Here is a 17,348-nt window from a genome sequence, read left to right as displayed (position 1 = left end):
CCGGCGTCGTCCCATGCTGGCCTCATCCTTGTCGGGGCTGTGGAGTTGAGTTGATGATGAGTCTGTCTAATTTCGACTTATTTGGTGGTAAGTAGACGATTAGCAGATATTAGATAGTACTACCCACTAATACAGAGCAACCAAACGTCTGTAAGTTGTATCCACTTAGATTTGTAGGCTAATACAGAGCAACCAAACGAAATACATTTAAGTCTTTAACGGTGCGATGCAGGCTTTTTGTACACTTTTTGCATCGGAGCTCATCCCAAACGAGATATAGAATATCTCCCATTAACGGCAGTGGCGCAGGAATTGAATGCAGGTAACCAAACGCGCCCCGTGTGGAAGGTGGAACCTGACCGAAAACGATTTGGTTCAGCCGGGCGGGCGGGCCAGTTCTGTAACGGTGGAGGGCCTGGAGGCACGGCTCCTTGGGCCGCTATCTGGGCCGGGAAAACTGAATTATTTTTTGTTTGGCAACTGTGGAACCTTCGTCCCCAAATCGAACGCTCGCCCAAACCCTCGTCTCTGCTCCGGTCCGGTCGCCGCCGCCTTCCCACGCCGCCGTCCTGATACTAATCTCGAAGGCCTGCATCCCATCCCACCACAAAACTTCCACAATGGCAGCTTCCCACACGCCAGTAGAAAGTATGGCTTCGAGGTGCACGCCGACGACGGCGAGGGCCACGCTCACGTTCGAGATCGCTGGGTACAGCCTGCGTAAGGGCATGGGAAGAGGCAAATCCGTCAGGTCAGCTCCCGTCTCCGTTGGCGGGTACAATTGGTGCATCGGTTGCTGTCCTGACGTCGGAACTGGTGAAACCAACGACTACCTAACAGTCTTCCTCATGCTCCTGAGCAATCCCGCTGAACCGAGGGCGCTCTACGACTTGAGATTGGTTAACAAGGCCAGGGGGCTTTCCTCGTCGGTGGTCTCCTGCTTAGAATCACCCATGGTGTTCAATTGCGATCACAATCCTATTGCCTTGGAGGCCATCGAGAGAAGCAGGCTGGAGGGGTCTAGGCTACTGCAGGACGACTGCCTCGTGATTGAGTGCGACCTCACTGTGTTCAAAGAGCCACTTATTGTTGACGAATCTGCGGGGCTCCAGATACCACCATCAAACTTGTCTGAGAACCTAGGAAATTTGCTGAAGACAGGGGAGGAAGCAGACGTGACATTTGAGATTGAAGGGGAGATCTTTCCAGTGCACAAGATTGTTCTTGCTATGCGGTCGCCGGTCTTCAAGGCACAACTCTATGGACCGATGAGAGACAAGACGATACAGAAGATAACTGTCGAAGATATGCAGCCTGCTGTTTTTGGTGCGTTGCTTCACTTCATCTACACGGATTTGTTGCCTTCCATGGAAGATCTTGATGATGATGAGAAGAAAGAAATGGTTAAGCACTTACTGGTTGCTGCAGATCGGTATGCAATTGAAAGGTTGAAGATGATGTGTGAAGGTATTCTCTGCAAAAATCTTGATGTCGAATCTGTTGGTACCATGTTAGCTCTAGCTGATCAGCATCAATGCATAAGGCTCACAGATGCGTGCGTTCAATTTCTCATTTCTTCATATAATATGGATGATGGGATTGCAAGCCAAATATCTGTGCACTTAAATAAAGTATGCCCTGCTGACTTACGAGGTATCTTGGAGAGACTAGCGCTGTCTCACAAAATTTAGTGTGACCATCCCAGGTTAAATTTAGAATAGTTTGCTTAAATTGATTTGTACGACCGGAGATGAAGTAGTCTTATCCTTGGCTTTTAACTTTCTAGAGGATTTGGAATGGCAATCAGGGTTTTTACATGTAATTTAGTTTTCAGAGGTCACGTGGCTTTGGAGGAGAATGAGTCCATGTCTTCCATGTAGTGGGGTTGTTCAGTCGGTTGTATGAAATTATGAATTTTCAATGGTTCACTAGCTGTTTTTCTAATTCTGTTTCATCTTCAATTCTCTAACTTATATCTGATCTCTTTAATTTCTCTTTATTTAAAGCGGGAAATATTTGGATTTCATCACTTAGTTTTGAGAATGTATGTGTCAGTGATACACTTGCAGGCGAAGGACAGTGCTAGATTTCAGTTAGAGAAAAGGCTGAGTTGAATTGGCTTCCATACACGAACGGTTGACCCAACAAAGATAGATTTAGCAATCATGATATTTGTGTTAGACCAACAATTTAACTAGTAACTAAAAATGTGATTTATGGGACACAATTTTTTTGTAAGTATACTTGAATGAGAGGTCACCAGTGTGCTTTATTATAACTTGCATTTTGTGTGCCTGGTTATTAGGTAAAGTTAAATCTTGGGATGTTCGCATTACTTATATTTTGCGACAATGAATCAAAAAATTCTAGCTCGTTGTAAAACTTCGCTAACTTATTAACTTCACTATGACTAAATGTGCTGGTAGTAATATTGTGTGTAGCCGAACCTTTTGGTTGCAAAATTCTAGAATTATCAACATATCAAAGAAATTCATGTTTTTTCGTCTTCACCTCGTACACAATAGCTCAAGCTCATGGCAGTGTCTTGTTCAATGCATATCATACATGTTAAACTTGGGAGCCCATGGCATCTCCATCCTTGAATGTACTTAAGGCTGCTCCCCATTTTAAGCACGGTTAAACCAGAAGAGAGGATGTTCTACTTCTTCCTCCTGTAAATCTTCTTCAGGAAGATCTTCAATATCTCACGAATAGCGCGGTCTGGTTCGGCGTCAATGGTTGAAACCAGATGCTTGTAAACTCTTGACTCGTACTCCAAAAATATGTCCTAAGTACACGAGATAAATAAAATTATGCAGAGAGTTTATCAGTTTGCAGTTCTCTCTTGTTAGTAATAGGAAGAATAAAAAAGACATTATTGAACACGAGGTTAAGACGACATCAAAGGAGTATCTGAGCAGACCCGAAGATCTGATTGGGAAGATTTATACCTGAAGGTCGAGCTCCTTATAAACATTCTTCACTGCCGCAACACATTCTGGGGAAGATTTGCCGTAGTTTTCCTGAGAAATTAATATGGTTCATGCCGATAATACTTAATCCTTGCAAGTCAATGCATAATTTGACTGATGTTAGTATATCTGACAAATCAAATGGGTGGGTTTCTTACGTATAGTATCTTCATCTCATTCTCATTAGCCAGTTCCATAGCTTGGACTATTAGCCATGAGCACTTGTAGTCTTCTATGTCAGTTCCAACCTGAAGCACGGTGAGACAATAAGCGTCTGAATCCAACAAGAACTGCAAGGAAGAAAGGTGGGGAAATTCTTCTACCTTGCCAATAACTTGAGGGTCTCCGAAACAATCCAGGTAGTCGTCCTGAAAATATTAAGTGTACTTAAGTCATACATATGTAAATGAAGTTGATATCCTGAAAATATTAAGTGAGGGAGGCCATATCACCTGTATCTGAAAGTATACTCCCATTTCGATGAGAACATTTTTTAGCTCGACGTAATCGCTCAATTTCGCACCATTCAGGAGTAAAGCGCAGGCAACCTATATGAAACCAACCAAGTTCAACACTGGTATCAATTACCAAAATTAAGGTTTTGTGTTAAACAAAGTGTAGTGTGCATCAAAACTTTGTAAATACTGCAAAGAAGTTGAGCGAACAAATTTTCTAAAAAGACCATTCAAATTAAGTAGTAAGTGAAGTTAAGCATAAACTAGACAACAGACAGAGGATGTCCAGTTCCAGGACCAGACTCACCGGCAGGTAGAAGGAGTAGTACGATGTCTTGTACTTGACAATGCGGCGATAACTGTTAGAAACAATGGTGGGGTTATGTAATTGTTCCCTAAAGCTTATCAAACTTGTTAAAACTAAGGACTAAAACTAATACTGTACTAATCACATGCCCTTGGATTCTGTATCTGGCGAGATCCTTTGCACCGGTGTGGGTAGTGATGAGGTCCAGCATCTGCCCCATGGCAGTCTGCAAGCCGATCTGTCCGAACAATAGAACACCATCCAGCAAACGATTGATATCAATTCTCTAGGATAGAAATTCAATACGATGGAAATGCACATTTATATTTTAACCGTGGATGTCTTCTAGTGAAATAACGGTCACCTCGTTCCACAGCTCCATGAGGTCCACGAAGTAGAACTTCTCCTTGAAGTACCTCTTGATGATGGCCTGAACGTGGCACTTGAGCAGCACACCATCGTTTATCGCTGACAGACCAACCTGACAGACACCCCACAACACCGTTACAAGATTTTTACAAGTCAGAAGACAGATGTTTCTACACTAGGTGAGCTGCCCACCGTTGGCAGCTTGTACCAGCAGAGGTTGTCGCGCCTCGTGTAGGCGTTGTCTGTGATGTCGTCCAGCACCAGCGCGGATGCCTGCAGCTGCACATGGAAACAGACAGAACGTACTGAAACTTCTCGTAGAGAAGCACTGGAACGTTTCAATGCAGATGCTGAGATGGAGAAGGAGATGGTGAATTAGTTACCCATTCGATGCACCATCCGAGTACGCAGGCGAGGTAGAAGTCCTCGTCGTCTACCTCCGTCCCTTCACGCAGCAACATGTAGCTGTCGATCACCGACAGCCCACGGTTCAGTTTACCTTCAGAAAACAGTAGAAGACACGCGCGCATGTCAGACCTAGCTATATCAAAGGGGTTGGGAGAGTATCTGTTCGTAGGGTTTGTGCATGCATCGGCTGCTCACCTCCGGGTACATTGTAGTCCATCATCTGGAGGTTCAAACAACAACAAAGTCAGAGAGTGAATGTACGTCAAAATGAACAAATTAAACGGACCTAACAGTCTTCCTCATGGTCCTGAGCATGCCTGCTGAACCGAGGGCGCTCTACGACTTGAGATTGGTTAACAAGGCCAGCGGGCTTTCCTCGTCGGTGGTCTCCTGCTTGGAATCACCCATGGCGTTCAACTGCGATGGCAAGTTTGTTGCCTTGGAGGCCATGAAGAGAAGCGAGCTGGAGGGGTCTGGGCTACTGCAGGATGACTGCCTTGTGATTGAGTGCGACCTCACTGTGATCAAGGAGCCACTTCTTGTTGACGAATCTGCGGGGTCCAGATGCCACCATCAAACTTGTCTGAGAACCTAGGAAATTTGCTGAACACAGGGGAGGAAGTAGACGTGATATTCGAGATTGAAGGGGAGGTTTTTCATGCGCACAAGATTGTGCTCGCTATGCGGTCACCGGTCTTCAAGGCACAACTCTTTGGACCGATGAGAGACAAGACAAGACAGAATATAATCGTCCAAAATATGCAGCCTTTTGTTTTTGGTGCGTTGCTTCACTTCATCTACACGGATTTATTAGCTTCCATGGAAGATCTTGATGATGACGAGAAGAAAGAAATGGTTAAGCACTTGCTGGTTGCTGCAGATCACTATGCAATTGAAAGGTTGAAGATGATATGTGAAGGCATTCTCTGCAAAAGTCTTGGTGTTGAATCTGTTGATGCCATATTAGCGTTAGCTGATCATCATCAATGCAGCAGGCTCAGAGATGTGTGCGTTCAATTTCTCGTGTCTTCATTTGGAATGGATGATGGGGCTGCAAGCCAAGTATTTGTGCATTTGAATAAATTATGCCCCCTTGTCTTACAAGATATTTTGAAGAAACTAAAGCCGTCTCGCAAAATTTAATTAGCATGACTATCCCAAGTTAAAATTAGAATAGTTAGCTTAATGGACTTGTAGGACTTGAGATGAAGTAGTCTTATCCTTGACTTTGAACTTCCTAGAGATCATTTGGAATAGTAATCACGGTTTTCATATCCTTTAGTTGTCAGAGGTCATTTGGAACTCTTTTGGTGGCTTTTGGAGGAGAATGAGTCCATCTCTTCCATGTAGTGGGTTCTTCACCTTATGCACTTATCGTCTGAAATTATGATTTTTCAATAGTTCACTAGCCGTTTTTCTAATTCTGTTTCATCTTCTACCTTTCTCTAACTTATATCTGATCTCTTTACTTTCTCTTTATTTTGAGGTGAGAAATATTTTTTTCTTTTATCAATTAGTTCGGAGAATATATGTGCTACTGCAGCGATACACTTGCAGGCGAAGGATAAGTGCTAGATTTTAGTTAGAGAAAAGGCTAATGTGAGCTGGATCCCATAATTGATCGTTTGAACCAACAAAGATAGATTTAATAATCATCAAACTTGCCACATGAAAGGTTCTTATCACAGAGGACGGGGTCTATGCAGGTAAAATCATAATATGTTCAGTTGGTCTTCTGTTCACAGATTGGGCGTGGTGTGTTACTGGCAATATTTGGCCGTATGGGAAGACAATTGTGAGATCAGGCTGGGCCAGGCAGTATGAGATGCTCCAAATGACGGAAAAGGTTTGCCTGATGCCCAGTTAATTTATTTTTTTGCTTTCCTTATCTCAGAGAATATTAATTTTCGCTCCATAATTTCATTTTGCAAATTATTTGCTATCTAGGTCCTAATTATAAAAGCTGCATTTCGTGGTTTATAAGGAACATGCGGCTGTTTAGTTTTGACCCTAAACTCGCTACCCCGGTCAAGCTCAACGCATACAACCTGGACCAAGCCCAGACGGACATTAGCACCACCAGGACCAAACCCAAACACCACTCCCCTGAGACAACATGGTCTTCCATCGATGCCGGAGAGAGGAGCCGAGCAAATTGTTAGTACGGAGTAGTAGATTTATTCCGACGGAAGTACCCTCTTTTACTTGCAACAATATAGTGGTAGCTAGAGTAGACCTAATTTTTTTTTTACTTTTCCTCATTTATAAGAGTTGTAAATTTTTCTGGTCCAGTGAGCTTATGTTTATCCCTGTAAATATTCCCCGACGACATGGACATCTGTGATTGGAAGTCTTGGAGAGAGGTGGCACTTGGACACTTGGCAAAAAATCAAAGTGGAAAGTATAAGAAAGAAAAAGAAAGATTGTTAAATATCATTGATCATCTTGATTTGAAAGCGGAAACAAATATTTTGAATTTAGATGAAAGAGCGGAATTAAAAAAGGCAAATGATAGCCTAAACATATTAACAAGAGAAGAGGAGTCTAAATGGGCCCAAAGAGCGAAAGTTAAACATATTCAGGAAGGGGAGAATAATACGAGGTATTTCCACTTAATAGAAAATGGTAAGCATCGAAAAAAGAAAATTTTCCAATTAGAACAACAAGAGGGGACTATTGTTGGGGAAGATAATTTGAAGGTTTACATTACTGAATTTTATAAAAAATTGTTTGGGGCACCGGCACCAACCAATATTTCTCTAGTTGAAGAGGAAATCCATGATATTACGCAAATTTCATCAATTGAGAATGATATCTTGACGGCCCCCTTTACGGAAGAGGAGGTTTTTGAGGCAATTTCTCAGATGGAATTGAATAAGGCTCCTGGACCAGATAGTTTTCCAGCTGAGTTTTATCAAAAAATTTGGACTGTAATAAAATATGATCTGATGGCTTTGTTTTCTCAGTTTAGGGGATTTGCCCCTTTATAAACTAAATTTCGGGGTTATTAAATTGTTACCTAAAAAAGAGAATGCGGTCCAAATACAGCAATAGAGACTTATTTGCTTACTAAATGTGTGTTTCAAGATATTTACTAAGGTTGGTACGAATCGCATCTCGGGGATTGCCCCAAGAGTCATAAAGCCGACCCAATCCACATTTATGCCAGGTAGGAATATTTTGGAAGGGGTAGTCATACTCCATGAAACAATTCATGAGTTACATACTAAAAAAATGGATGGGGTGTTATTTAAAATAGACTTCGAGAAAGCTTATGATAAGGTTAAATGGCCTTTTTTACAACAAACCTTGCGAATGAAGGGCTTTGCCCAGGAATGGGGTCGATTAGTGCAACATTTTGTTCAAGGAGGTAGTGGTAGGGTGAAGGTGAATGATGACATTGGTCATTATTTCCAGACAAAAAAAGGATTAAGGCAAGGAGACCCTTTGTCTCCAATGCTGTTTAATATTGTAGTGGATATGCTTGCCATCTTAATTGAACGAGCAAAAGAGGATGGTCAGGTTGGAGGGTTAATCCCACATTTAGTTGATGGAGGACTCTCTATACTACAATACGCTGATGATACTATCCTTTTTTTGGAACATGACCTCAACAAAGCGGTTAATATGAAATTAATTTTGTGCCTCTTTGAAGAGTTATCGGGATTAAAATTAATTTTCATAAGAGTGAGATTTTTTGTTTTGGAGAGGCAAAGGAGGAAGAAGACCAGTATAAGCAGATCTTTGGATGTGATGCAGGACAACTCCCTTTTAGATACTTGGGTATTCCAATCCATTAAAAAAACTGAGAAATTCAGATTGGTACCCAGTAGAAACAAGATTTGAGAGTAAATTAGGATGCTGGAAAGGGAAGTTACTATCCTATGGTGATAGGTTAGTCCTTATTAATTCAGTATTAACTAGTCTACCAATGTTTATGTTGTCTTTCCTGCAAATACCTGTTGGGGTAAGGAAACGTTTGGACTTCTATAGATCCAGGTTCTTTTGGCAGTCCGATGAAAACAAAAGAAAATACCGGCTTACCAAATGGAACATTGTCTATCGACCCAAAGACCAGGGGGCTTAGGTATTGAGGTCCTCGAAATCAAAAATAGATGCTTATTGAGTAAGTGGCTCTTTAAACTTCTTAATGAAGACGGGGTGTGGCAAGAATTGCTACAAAATAAATATCTAAGACAGAAGACGTTATCGGAGGTTCAAGCTAGGCCTACCGATTCCCCTTTCTGGAAAGGATTGATGGGCGTTAAACATGAGTTTTTTTTCTAGGGGATTTTTCAAAGTGGGTAATGGTATGAATATCCGCTTTTGGGAAGATACCTGGTTAGGAAATACTTCTTTGGCTCATCAATATCCATCATTGTATAACATTGTACACCATAAGAATGTAACAGTTGCACAAGTATTAGCCCATACACCGCTGAATATTACATTCCGAAGGGTTCTAAATGGTAATAAGTGGACTTCATTTGCAATTATGTAGGAAACTCATGATGGTAAATTTAAATGAAAAGAATGATCATTTTGTTTGGAAATTGTCATCAAATGGTTTATTTACAGTGAAGTCGATGTATGAGGATCTTATGTGTGACCACACCCCTTTTCTGAGGAAGTATCTCTGGAAAGTTAAAATTCCGCTAAAGATTAAGATTTTCATGTGGTTTTTGAGTAATAAAGTTTTGTTAACTAAAGGTAATCTAGCTAAACGTCATTGGAATGGGTGTACAAAATGTGTTTTCTGTGGGGAACAAGAGACCATTCAACACCTTTTCATTGAATGTCCTTTAGCAAAGCTCTTATGGCGTACGATTAATTTCACTTATGATCTTTCACCTCCGACTAATATTACTAATATGTTTGGTAATTGGTTAAATGGAGTAGATAGACAATCTAAGGCTTTTATCCGGATTGGGGTTTCTGCTTTATGTTGGTCTATTTGGAGGGTCAGAAATGATATAATCTTTAATAAAGATGTCACTTTTCATTTTTTGCAGGTTATACATATGGTCTCCCATTGGGTTCAGCTTTGGGCCCTACTCTCTCCGGAGGGGCAGCGGGATGCTATGGCTACTGGCTGCACACGGCTTCTGATGGTTGCTCAGGATATCTTGTGCCAGGCTAGTTGGCGGCATACTAGAAGGCTATGTTGATGTGTAGCCATAGTATGAGTTGTTTTAGATGGTTGATTTTTGTATCAATCATCGGTGATGCGTGAGTTGTAATCGATACTAGTCCAACTTTTTATCTAATAAATGGCCGTGTGCACCGTCATTTCGAAAAAAAAAACTTGGACACTTGGCCACCACAAGAGCGTAAGCATCATCATCTACATTAACACTTACGCATCCAGAGTACGCACGTCCACGTTGGTTCCTAACCAACGGCAATTGCCAAAAACACCGAAATGGACGTATGAACTTTTCACTGAAGGTACAGTACAATACCATATTTGTCACTGATCCAGTAAATTGACCATGCGTGCCCATCGATCATCAGTCGATCAGAGGTCATCATGCGTGTAAGGGAAGAGGCAGCGAGGTCACACGCAGCGTGCGTACGTACCTTGGCGACCCACTGCCTGGTCTCGTCGGTGAAGTCGAAGTTGAAAGTGCGGTCGTCGAGGAGCTCGCTCTTGAGCCGCTCGTACGCGCGCAGGAACCGCTCCCGCGTCTGCTGCGCCCTGTTGCCTCCCTGCTCCGCCGCCGCTCCGTCACGGGCATTCAGCCGGAGCAACTCCCTCAGCTCGTCCTCCAGCCGCACCGCCCGCCGCACCAGCTCGCCCGGGTTCGGCAGCGCCGCCAGCGACGCCAGCAGCCCCGGCGGCACGTGCGACGTGATCGACGCTGCCAACGCCCCCATGACCGACCAACTTCTTGCGGTGCTCTGCTCTGGCGTGCGATCGATATGGCGGCCGGTAGCTTCTTCCGGTTTACTCGGCGAGGGAGGTGAGGTGAATGGGTGGATAGATCGCCGGTGAGGCTAGCTATCGATGATGTGCGTGTGGGCAAGTGACTGAGCGAGTGGTGCTGGCTACAGGTTGCGATTAATTGCTAGCTAGGGAACAAGGACGAGAGGAAATTTTCTCGGCGCGCGCGAGAAGCGTCGGCTACCGAGTGGCGCACGCCGCGCGGACGAGCGGCGACACATATTGCCCGGATATGGAACGGCAGCGACGTGAGCGACGTTCCGGTGAGTGTTGGAGCGATCACGTTTCAGTCGTCGCGTTCGGCCTATGTCTGGTTGCTTTCCAACACATACGTAGGCCACATGTTACCGACCCGTCGTCTCTAAATGTACCTCTCTTTTTTGTACGCATTAAAGAATGTATGTACTCCAGGCTGCATTTCGTACTCCAGGCTGCATTTCAAGAAACGGGTGAGGTGATTGATCGGGAGAAATAGAGTACGAATAATCTCATAGATTACAAGAACCTTGTTACATGAACTACCTCAATGAAGCTCTCGATCTAAAAAAAAAAAACTACCTCAATGAACTAGCGACTTAAAAAAAACATTGACCTACGGGCAAATGATCCTCCCTTAACTATACGCTAATAGATATGATGAGACTGTCCAGCGATTTCTCGCTATGGATGATAACCAGTTTAGTTCGACATTCAGGAAATTACCGCTTTGGAGGGGATTCGAACTTGAGTGGGCTCAGCTCAACACCCAGAGCACAAGCCAACCAAGTTAGCACTTGGTTCTCCCTCCCAACTACATGACTTACCAATTGGTGCTTCTAATTCTCACTCAAGGTTGTTGTGAGCCTAGGCCATAAGGTTCTGATGGCATGATCTCCCCAGTTGTTGGGTTTGTAGATGTGGCGTGGTGCCTTCGAGTTGTTTGGTATATGTTGTTGCAGGAACTTTATCGAAATAAATAAGAAAATTTGTATGCATCATTCTGATGAAGACGTGAGGAGTCTCAACCTCCTTTTCAAAAAAACCCGAGAATTAACTTAATTCTCAGTCAAGTGACGTTATCCCATGATTTTATATTGCATGAGCTATTCTTTTAAGTTACAATTCACCTGCAACTAGAATAATTTTTATTGCAGCCCACTTGCAAGGGGGGAAATTTCAGTCGCAACTCACCTCTGTAAACAAATCATGATGCAAATTCAAAGGCTGAGAAACTGGATCTAAATTAATTCTCAGTTAACCAAGACTAGAAAACCCATTATAAATTTAGTCAAAATTCAAAGGCCTTTCAGTTTGATCAAATATGCGAATAAAAATTTGCATGTCTATAATGCCAAATGAATATCAATAAATCCATCAAAAGAGTATTTTCATAATGTGTTTATTCAGTATTGTTGTTGTTGATATTCTCTTGTATATATATTGTAAAACTTTTGATTAAGATTCTATGAAGAAAAGAGAATTGTTAAAGCCCTGTGACAAAATTTATACAAAGAGTATTTCTAGACAGGTGGAGTATAAAAAATGATGAAGAAAAATGAAGAAAAAGAGCGCGATCGATAGTACTATTTCCGGGCTTTCACTATTTTAGGCGGTAGAAAGAAGGATCTAGAATACACAATTCATGCATGATAGGGACCTATCGTGTCTGGAAAATCACCTGAAAAATGCATAAATTCAAATTCCTCGAACTTGTCCATGCAATATTTGGGAAAAGGTTGGTGCATAAAACCATCATTTATTGCAAAATACTAGTTGTGCTGAAGTTAAACTGAAAAAATAATCTGAACAACAATACTCTTTTTGATGGATTTCTAGGGAATAACAAGAAAAGTAGAGAAATTCTAGAGAAGTTAAAGCCTTGTGACAAAATTTATACGAAGCATATTTATAGACAGGTGGAGTATAAAAAACGATGAAGAAAAATGAAGAAAAGAGTGTGATAGTACTATTTTCGGGCTTTCACTATTTTAGACGGTAGAAAGAAGGATCTAGAATACACAATTCATGCATGATAGGGACCTATCGTGTCTGGAAAACCACAATTCACATTTACTTTGCCACAACCAGAAAAAATACAATCTGAAGTAACCAGAAATAGTCAGATATCCTCAGCAAAAAAAAAAAAAAAAAGAGAAATCAAGTGATCCAGTAAAGCCAGTAAAATATGAAAAAGAAACAATTATTTTAAAAAAATATCACAATTTTTTTTTGTTCTCTGGTGCCTAAAAAGTCACAAGTACCCCCCGCCCTCTCTTGTACCTGCAGAGTTGGCGCCGGTCGTTGCTAAGTCACTCCTAGCTGATATTGCCGTCGACTTTTTGCTGATCAGTGCAGTAGGCAGCATGAGCAAGATCGACTACTGCTTCAGCAATGACTACATGGTGCTGCGCCCGGACAGGGCCGGCCCGTTCGATCTCCTGCACCTCCTCTTCTCGCCCAAGGTCGGCCGGAACAGGGCCGTGGACTGCTTCACCAGCACCGAGATCCGCAGCTTCGTCCGGCGGCTCGCCATCTTCCTCAACCTCCTCCTGCAGATCGTTCTCCTATCTCTCGCCGGCCCCGTGGCCGCCATCGGCGCCGCCGTCGAGTTCGCGCTCAACTTCATCGACAACATCCTCCAGGGTCAGCACATGCGCGCGCGTGCACGCATTATATATTATTTGGTGCCCGACTGCCCGTCCTGCAGCGAGAACTGAAACGAATTCTCGGCTGTGGTTGATTGTTTGGTTGGTTGCAGGGAGGATGGAATCTCCGGACAGATCGTCGGCCACGTACCGTTCGCTGACGGGGCTGATCGACGGGCGAGTCGACCTGGACAAGAGCATCGCGCCGGCGGACAGCCGGTACCACGCGTCGCTGTGCGTGATGGCGTCCAAGGTGGCGTACGAGAACGAGGCCTTCATCCGCGACGTGGTCACCCGCCGGTGGCAGATGGAGTTCGTCAAGTTCTTCGACTGCTGGAACGGTAACGAACGTGTTTCGTTCAGTACAGAGCATGCCTGGCCATCAGACACGGCAGAACACGGCGTAACGCGAACTGATGGGTGTTTGTTGTTGTTGTTGTTGCAGAGTTCGAGAACGCGTACACGGCGCAGGCGTTCGTGTTGTGGGCGCCGGACGCGGAGGTGGTGGTGGTGGCGTTCCGTGGGACGCCGGCGTTCGACACGGCGCGGTGGCGCGCGGACGTGGACCCGTCGTGGTACAAGGTGCCGCGGCTGGGGCGCGCGCACGCCGCCTACACGCACGCGCTGGGCGCGCAGCGCAACATGGGGTGGCCCAAGTGGGTGGAGCACGTCAAGGGGAAGCCCAACAAGGTGTACGCCTACTACGCGATCAGGGACGCGGTGAAGGAGCTCCTGGAGGCGAACGGGAAGGCGAGGCTGCTGGTGACCGGGCACGGGTCCGGCGGCGCGCTGGCGGTGCTGTTCGCGACGGTCCTGGCGTACCACAGGGAGAAGACGGTGTTGGACCGGCTGGCCGGGGTGTATACGTTCGGGCAGCCGCGGGTCGGGGACGCCATGCTCGCCATGTTCGCGGAGCGGCACCTGGACAGGCCCAAGAAGCGGCACTTCCGGTTCGCCTACGCCGGCGACCCGCAGCCGAGGCTCCCCGCCGGCGAGAGCTCCCCCGCGCATTTCATGCATTTCGGGCTCTGCCTCCACTTCGACGTCTCCTACAACCTCAAGGTGATCGATCATCCACGCTCGTCTTCTCCAAACTCACTCCCCTGTTTTTGGACATTCTCGAATTTTCTGCACATTTTTGGTGGAACAACTAGCGCGCCGGGTAGGCCAAGCTTGAACAATCCAGAACGGGCATCCGGTGATCGGGATGGTTCGTTCGTTTCTTATGCCAAAATCTGCCAAGTCTAGAACTCTAGATGCCTTACCAATCATTGAACATATGAGGTCACAAAATTTTCAGTTTTGGCATTCGACGAGCCTATATAGCGACGAGATAAACGAAACAAGGAGAGCCACTGAACTGTTCGTGGCCTCCAAAACCGTCTTCTTCGACCTTAAAAAATGAGCCGCATTTTCCACTGAAATAAAATACGGTTTGTACATTTTGCGTGAACCTCTGCAGGTGTTCATGGAGATACCGGGCGAGGCGAGAGCCACCTCGTCGCCGGCGGGGTTCTTTGCGAGCCGCGTGAACGCGGCGCGGGAGCTGGGGCGGAGCGTGTACCTGGGCTACTGGAGGAGCGCCTACTTCCGGGAGGGCTGGGTGCTCCTGCTGATGCGTGTACTGGCGGTGGTGCTGCCCGGCCTGCCGTTCCACCGGGTGCACGACTACGTCAACGCCGTCGCGCTCGCCGCTCACATTCCCAAGGCCGCTTCAGAGCCCAAGCATAACTAAACGATGCACCCGCAATTTGCAGAGATGTTCAGTTCTGTACTTTGCTGAGGCTGCCGAACTAGGCACCTGCTTGCCTTATACTTTCAACTGCATCTTACGATTTGCTCTGTAATCTCCCTGCTACTAATTATGTGAACACTTGTTGTGCTACTTCTGAGCTGTGTAAAAATAAATAAGGAGTTCAATAAAAATATGTCTTAAATTAACTAGATCTTGTGATTTTCTAGAAAGCAACTTCAGCTCTCACATGGATATTCGAAGATGTGGAGATAAATACTTTACCTAAACTGTAAGGCAATACTGGCGCCGCTCTCATTCGGATGTATTTAGATTAAGGTATTTTTTTCTCGGTTGTAAAAGTGTACGGTGGTCACTGGTATTACGGTTTTCCGGAAATACCCAAAATACCGGTCATAATACCGCCCAAGATTTAAATTTACATATTTGTCTAATATTTATTAAATCTTTAAATTTGAGTATATTATATAAATGTCGGTGTATTTCGTCTGGTACAAAGTTTTCTCACTGTTAACCGGAATAAACGGTTTTCGGCGAGATTTCAGAAATCTCGGCCGAGAAAAAAAAACTCTAGACACATGTTATGATACATTTGAACCTCCAAAAACTAATATGGCACGGATGGAGTACGGTATTAGAGCAACTCTAGCAGATCCTCCTCGATAATCCGAACCCAGATAGCTCGGATCGGGGGTGCTCGATATGTGTTACCCGGTGCATGCAACCGTGTGGCAGAGAAGATACCGCATTTTCGTATCGGGTATTTTAAAAAGAGGAGTTCACCACCGTGAGTTCCCGAATGTCATAGCCGGCGATGACGATGCTATGCCTGCCCATTGCAGCATCAGGCCCATCTAGGCCACGCTGGGCCCGACGGGGCCTGGTGTGCCCCTGCTGCTCTGTCTAGTCGATGACACTGCCTCTCGGCGGTGGAGGTGGGTCCCTCCCGCGTGGCTATGAGGCTGTTGTTTCTAGTCCCGACGAGGCCAACTGCTTTCAATTTGTAGGCTGCTTGCAAGCATCACAAAGCGGCAGATGATGGCGACTACAAGATCGTGGCGGCACATGTTGGTGGACGGCGGAGATGGGTGGTGGCACTCCACTACGAGAGGGTTTTTTGTGGAAGTGGTCGGGAGAAATCCTTGTCAGCTCATCTGACCTTGACACGGTGCCGCCTTCGAGTCGCATCATTTCTGGAGGGCGTCGTGGGAATACCCTACCCAATGTACTCTGTGAGACAGGGAAAACCCTAGGACCTTCTGGCTCGGGGCAGCAACGCCATGTTGTTGTTGGTGGTGCTTCCCTCCTTGCAGGGGCTTCTTGGCACGGGGGGGGGGGGGGGGGGGGTGCTTGGAGCGTGGCGGATCAAAGAAGAAGGGCACTGCGATTGCGGGCCATCATTGTTTTGTCACTTGGGCATGCTTCTGTTGTTTCCCCGACATTCTATTTGTTTTGAATTCTTATATTGGTGTGGTTACTATACTAATATAGTGAGGCGAAAGCCTATTTTGAGGAGGAGTTCGCGAGAGTTTTTTGACAACACTAGTTCATCATCGACATAATTTACGTACATCAATTTCACCGTTAACACTAACTAAGTACAAACCAGAGGTCTAGATAAACATGACCCGGATCTAACCCTATCCCTAAGATGGTACGCCTCGGTGAAGCATATCTACGTGTCGGGACGCGGGAGCGGCAACTAATCAGGGGACCAAAATATGGCAACACTTATCTATGGATGGAGCCGTGGCATCGACGACACTTATCTACGCGCGAGTACCCAGAGGGTTGCACCGAGCAGACGAGGACCCGACGGAGCATGGCCTCCTCTAGATCTAGTGCGGTCTCGGGCTCGGACAAGGCCTCCACCTCCTCCTCGTCCAAAGAGGACAAAGGAAACTTCACCGTGTGCTCCACCTGCGCCACCGCCCGGGAGCTCGCCACCTGCACATCCACGCAGTGAAGACGCTCTTGTCGCTCGCGGTACTTGGTGGTGGAGAGGTGTCCGCTCGTTCGTGTGGTGTCGTGGATCTAGAGGCCGTGCCGCCTCTCAGCGACGATGATGATCCCCCATAGGCTGAGACCGCGATGTTGACCGGCCACATTGTGCAGATTTGGTAGGGGTGAGCCGGAATCGCTGACCGAAGGCGAGAAAGGGCGGCAGATTTGGGCCACGGAGGAGGTGGAGGAAATGGGGACGTTGACCCGGATTCACCTCTCCGACCTAGGTATATAGCATGTAGAGGGCCAGTTTCGGTACCTGGATAAATGTTTCCTGTCATTTATTAAGAATCTGATTGAGACCCGGATTCACCTCTCCGACACCTTGTTGGAGTGCACTACCTGCAGGTATGGTCTATATGTTGGTTGGCGGCTTCATCCTTTCTTACAACGAAGGTATCGACAAGTTTCCTTCACCTGAGCTTGCTGAATGACTGGCCATTAGGAAGGCGTTGGTAGTGCTGAAAGACCATGGATATTTCAACACAATCTTGGTCTCAGACTGTTTGTCT

The 17,348-nt window shown here is 45.4% G+C and overlaps 3 protein-coding genes across 3 annotated transcripts; 2 read left to right on the top strand and 1 right to left on the bottom strand.

Moving 5' to 3' along the window:
- Positions 1–620: 620 nt before the first annotated feature.
- On the top strand, positions 621–1,691 carry LOC124670976 (BTB/POZ and MATH domain-containing protein 2-like). Its single transcript, XM_047207433.1, has one exon. It carries the CDS (start codon positions 621–623, stop codon positions 1,689–1,691), a length of 1,071 nt encoding a protein of 356 aa, XP_047063389.1.
- A 745-nt stretch (positions 1,692–2,436) lies between these two features.
- Positions 2,437–10,594, bottom strand: LOC124670806 (farnesyl pyrophosphate synthase-like). Its single transcript, XM_047207279.1, has 12 exons — positions 10,092–10,594; positions 4,707–4,731; positions 4,487–4,602; positions 4,296–4,382; positions 4,099–4,215; positions 3,884–3,972; positions 3,735–3,786; positions 3,425–3,520; positions 3,296–3,340; positions 3,131–3,220; positions 2,952–3,023; positions 2,437–2,788 (listed from the first exon to the last, which is right to left on the bottom strand). The coding sequence occupies exons 1-12, from the start codon at positions 10,386–10,388 to the stop codon at positions 2,660–2,662; spliced, it is 1,215 nt and encodes a 404-aa protein (XP_047063235.1). The 5' UTR covers positions 10,389–10,594; the 3' UTR covers positions 2,437–2,659.
- Positions 10,595–12,769: 2,175 nt separating this feature from the next.
- LOC124670975 (triacylglycerol lipase OBL1-like) lies at positions 12,770–14,814 on the top strand. The gene is made up of 4 exons (XM_047207431.1): positions 12,770–13,077; positions 13,193–13,420; positions 13,525–14,141; positions 14,542–14,814. The coding sequence occupies exons 1-4, from the start codon at positions 12,798–12,800 to the stop codon at positions 14,812–14,814; spliced, it is 1,398 nt and encodes a 465-aa protein (XP_047063387.1). The 5' UTR covers positions 12,770–12,797.
- The last annotated feature ends 2,534 nt before the right edge of the window (positions 14,815–17,348 follow it).

This window comes from Lolium rigidum, chromosome 7 (genome assembly GCF_022539505.1).
Source record: "Lolium rigidum isolate FL_2022 chromosome 7, APGP_CSIRO_Lrig_0.1, whole genome shotgun sequence".
Lineage (NCBI taxonomy): Eukaryota > Viridiplantae > Streptophyta > Magnoliopsida > Poales > Poaceae > Lolium > Lolium rigidum.
This window is presented reverse-complemented; position numbering and strand designations above follow the sequence as displayed.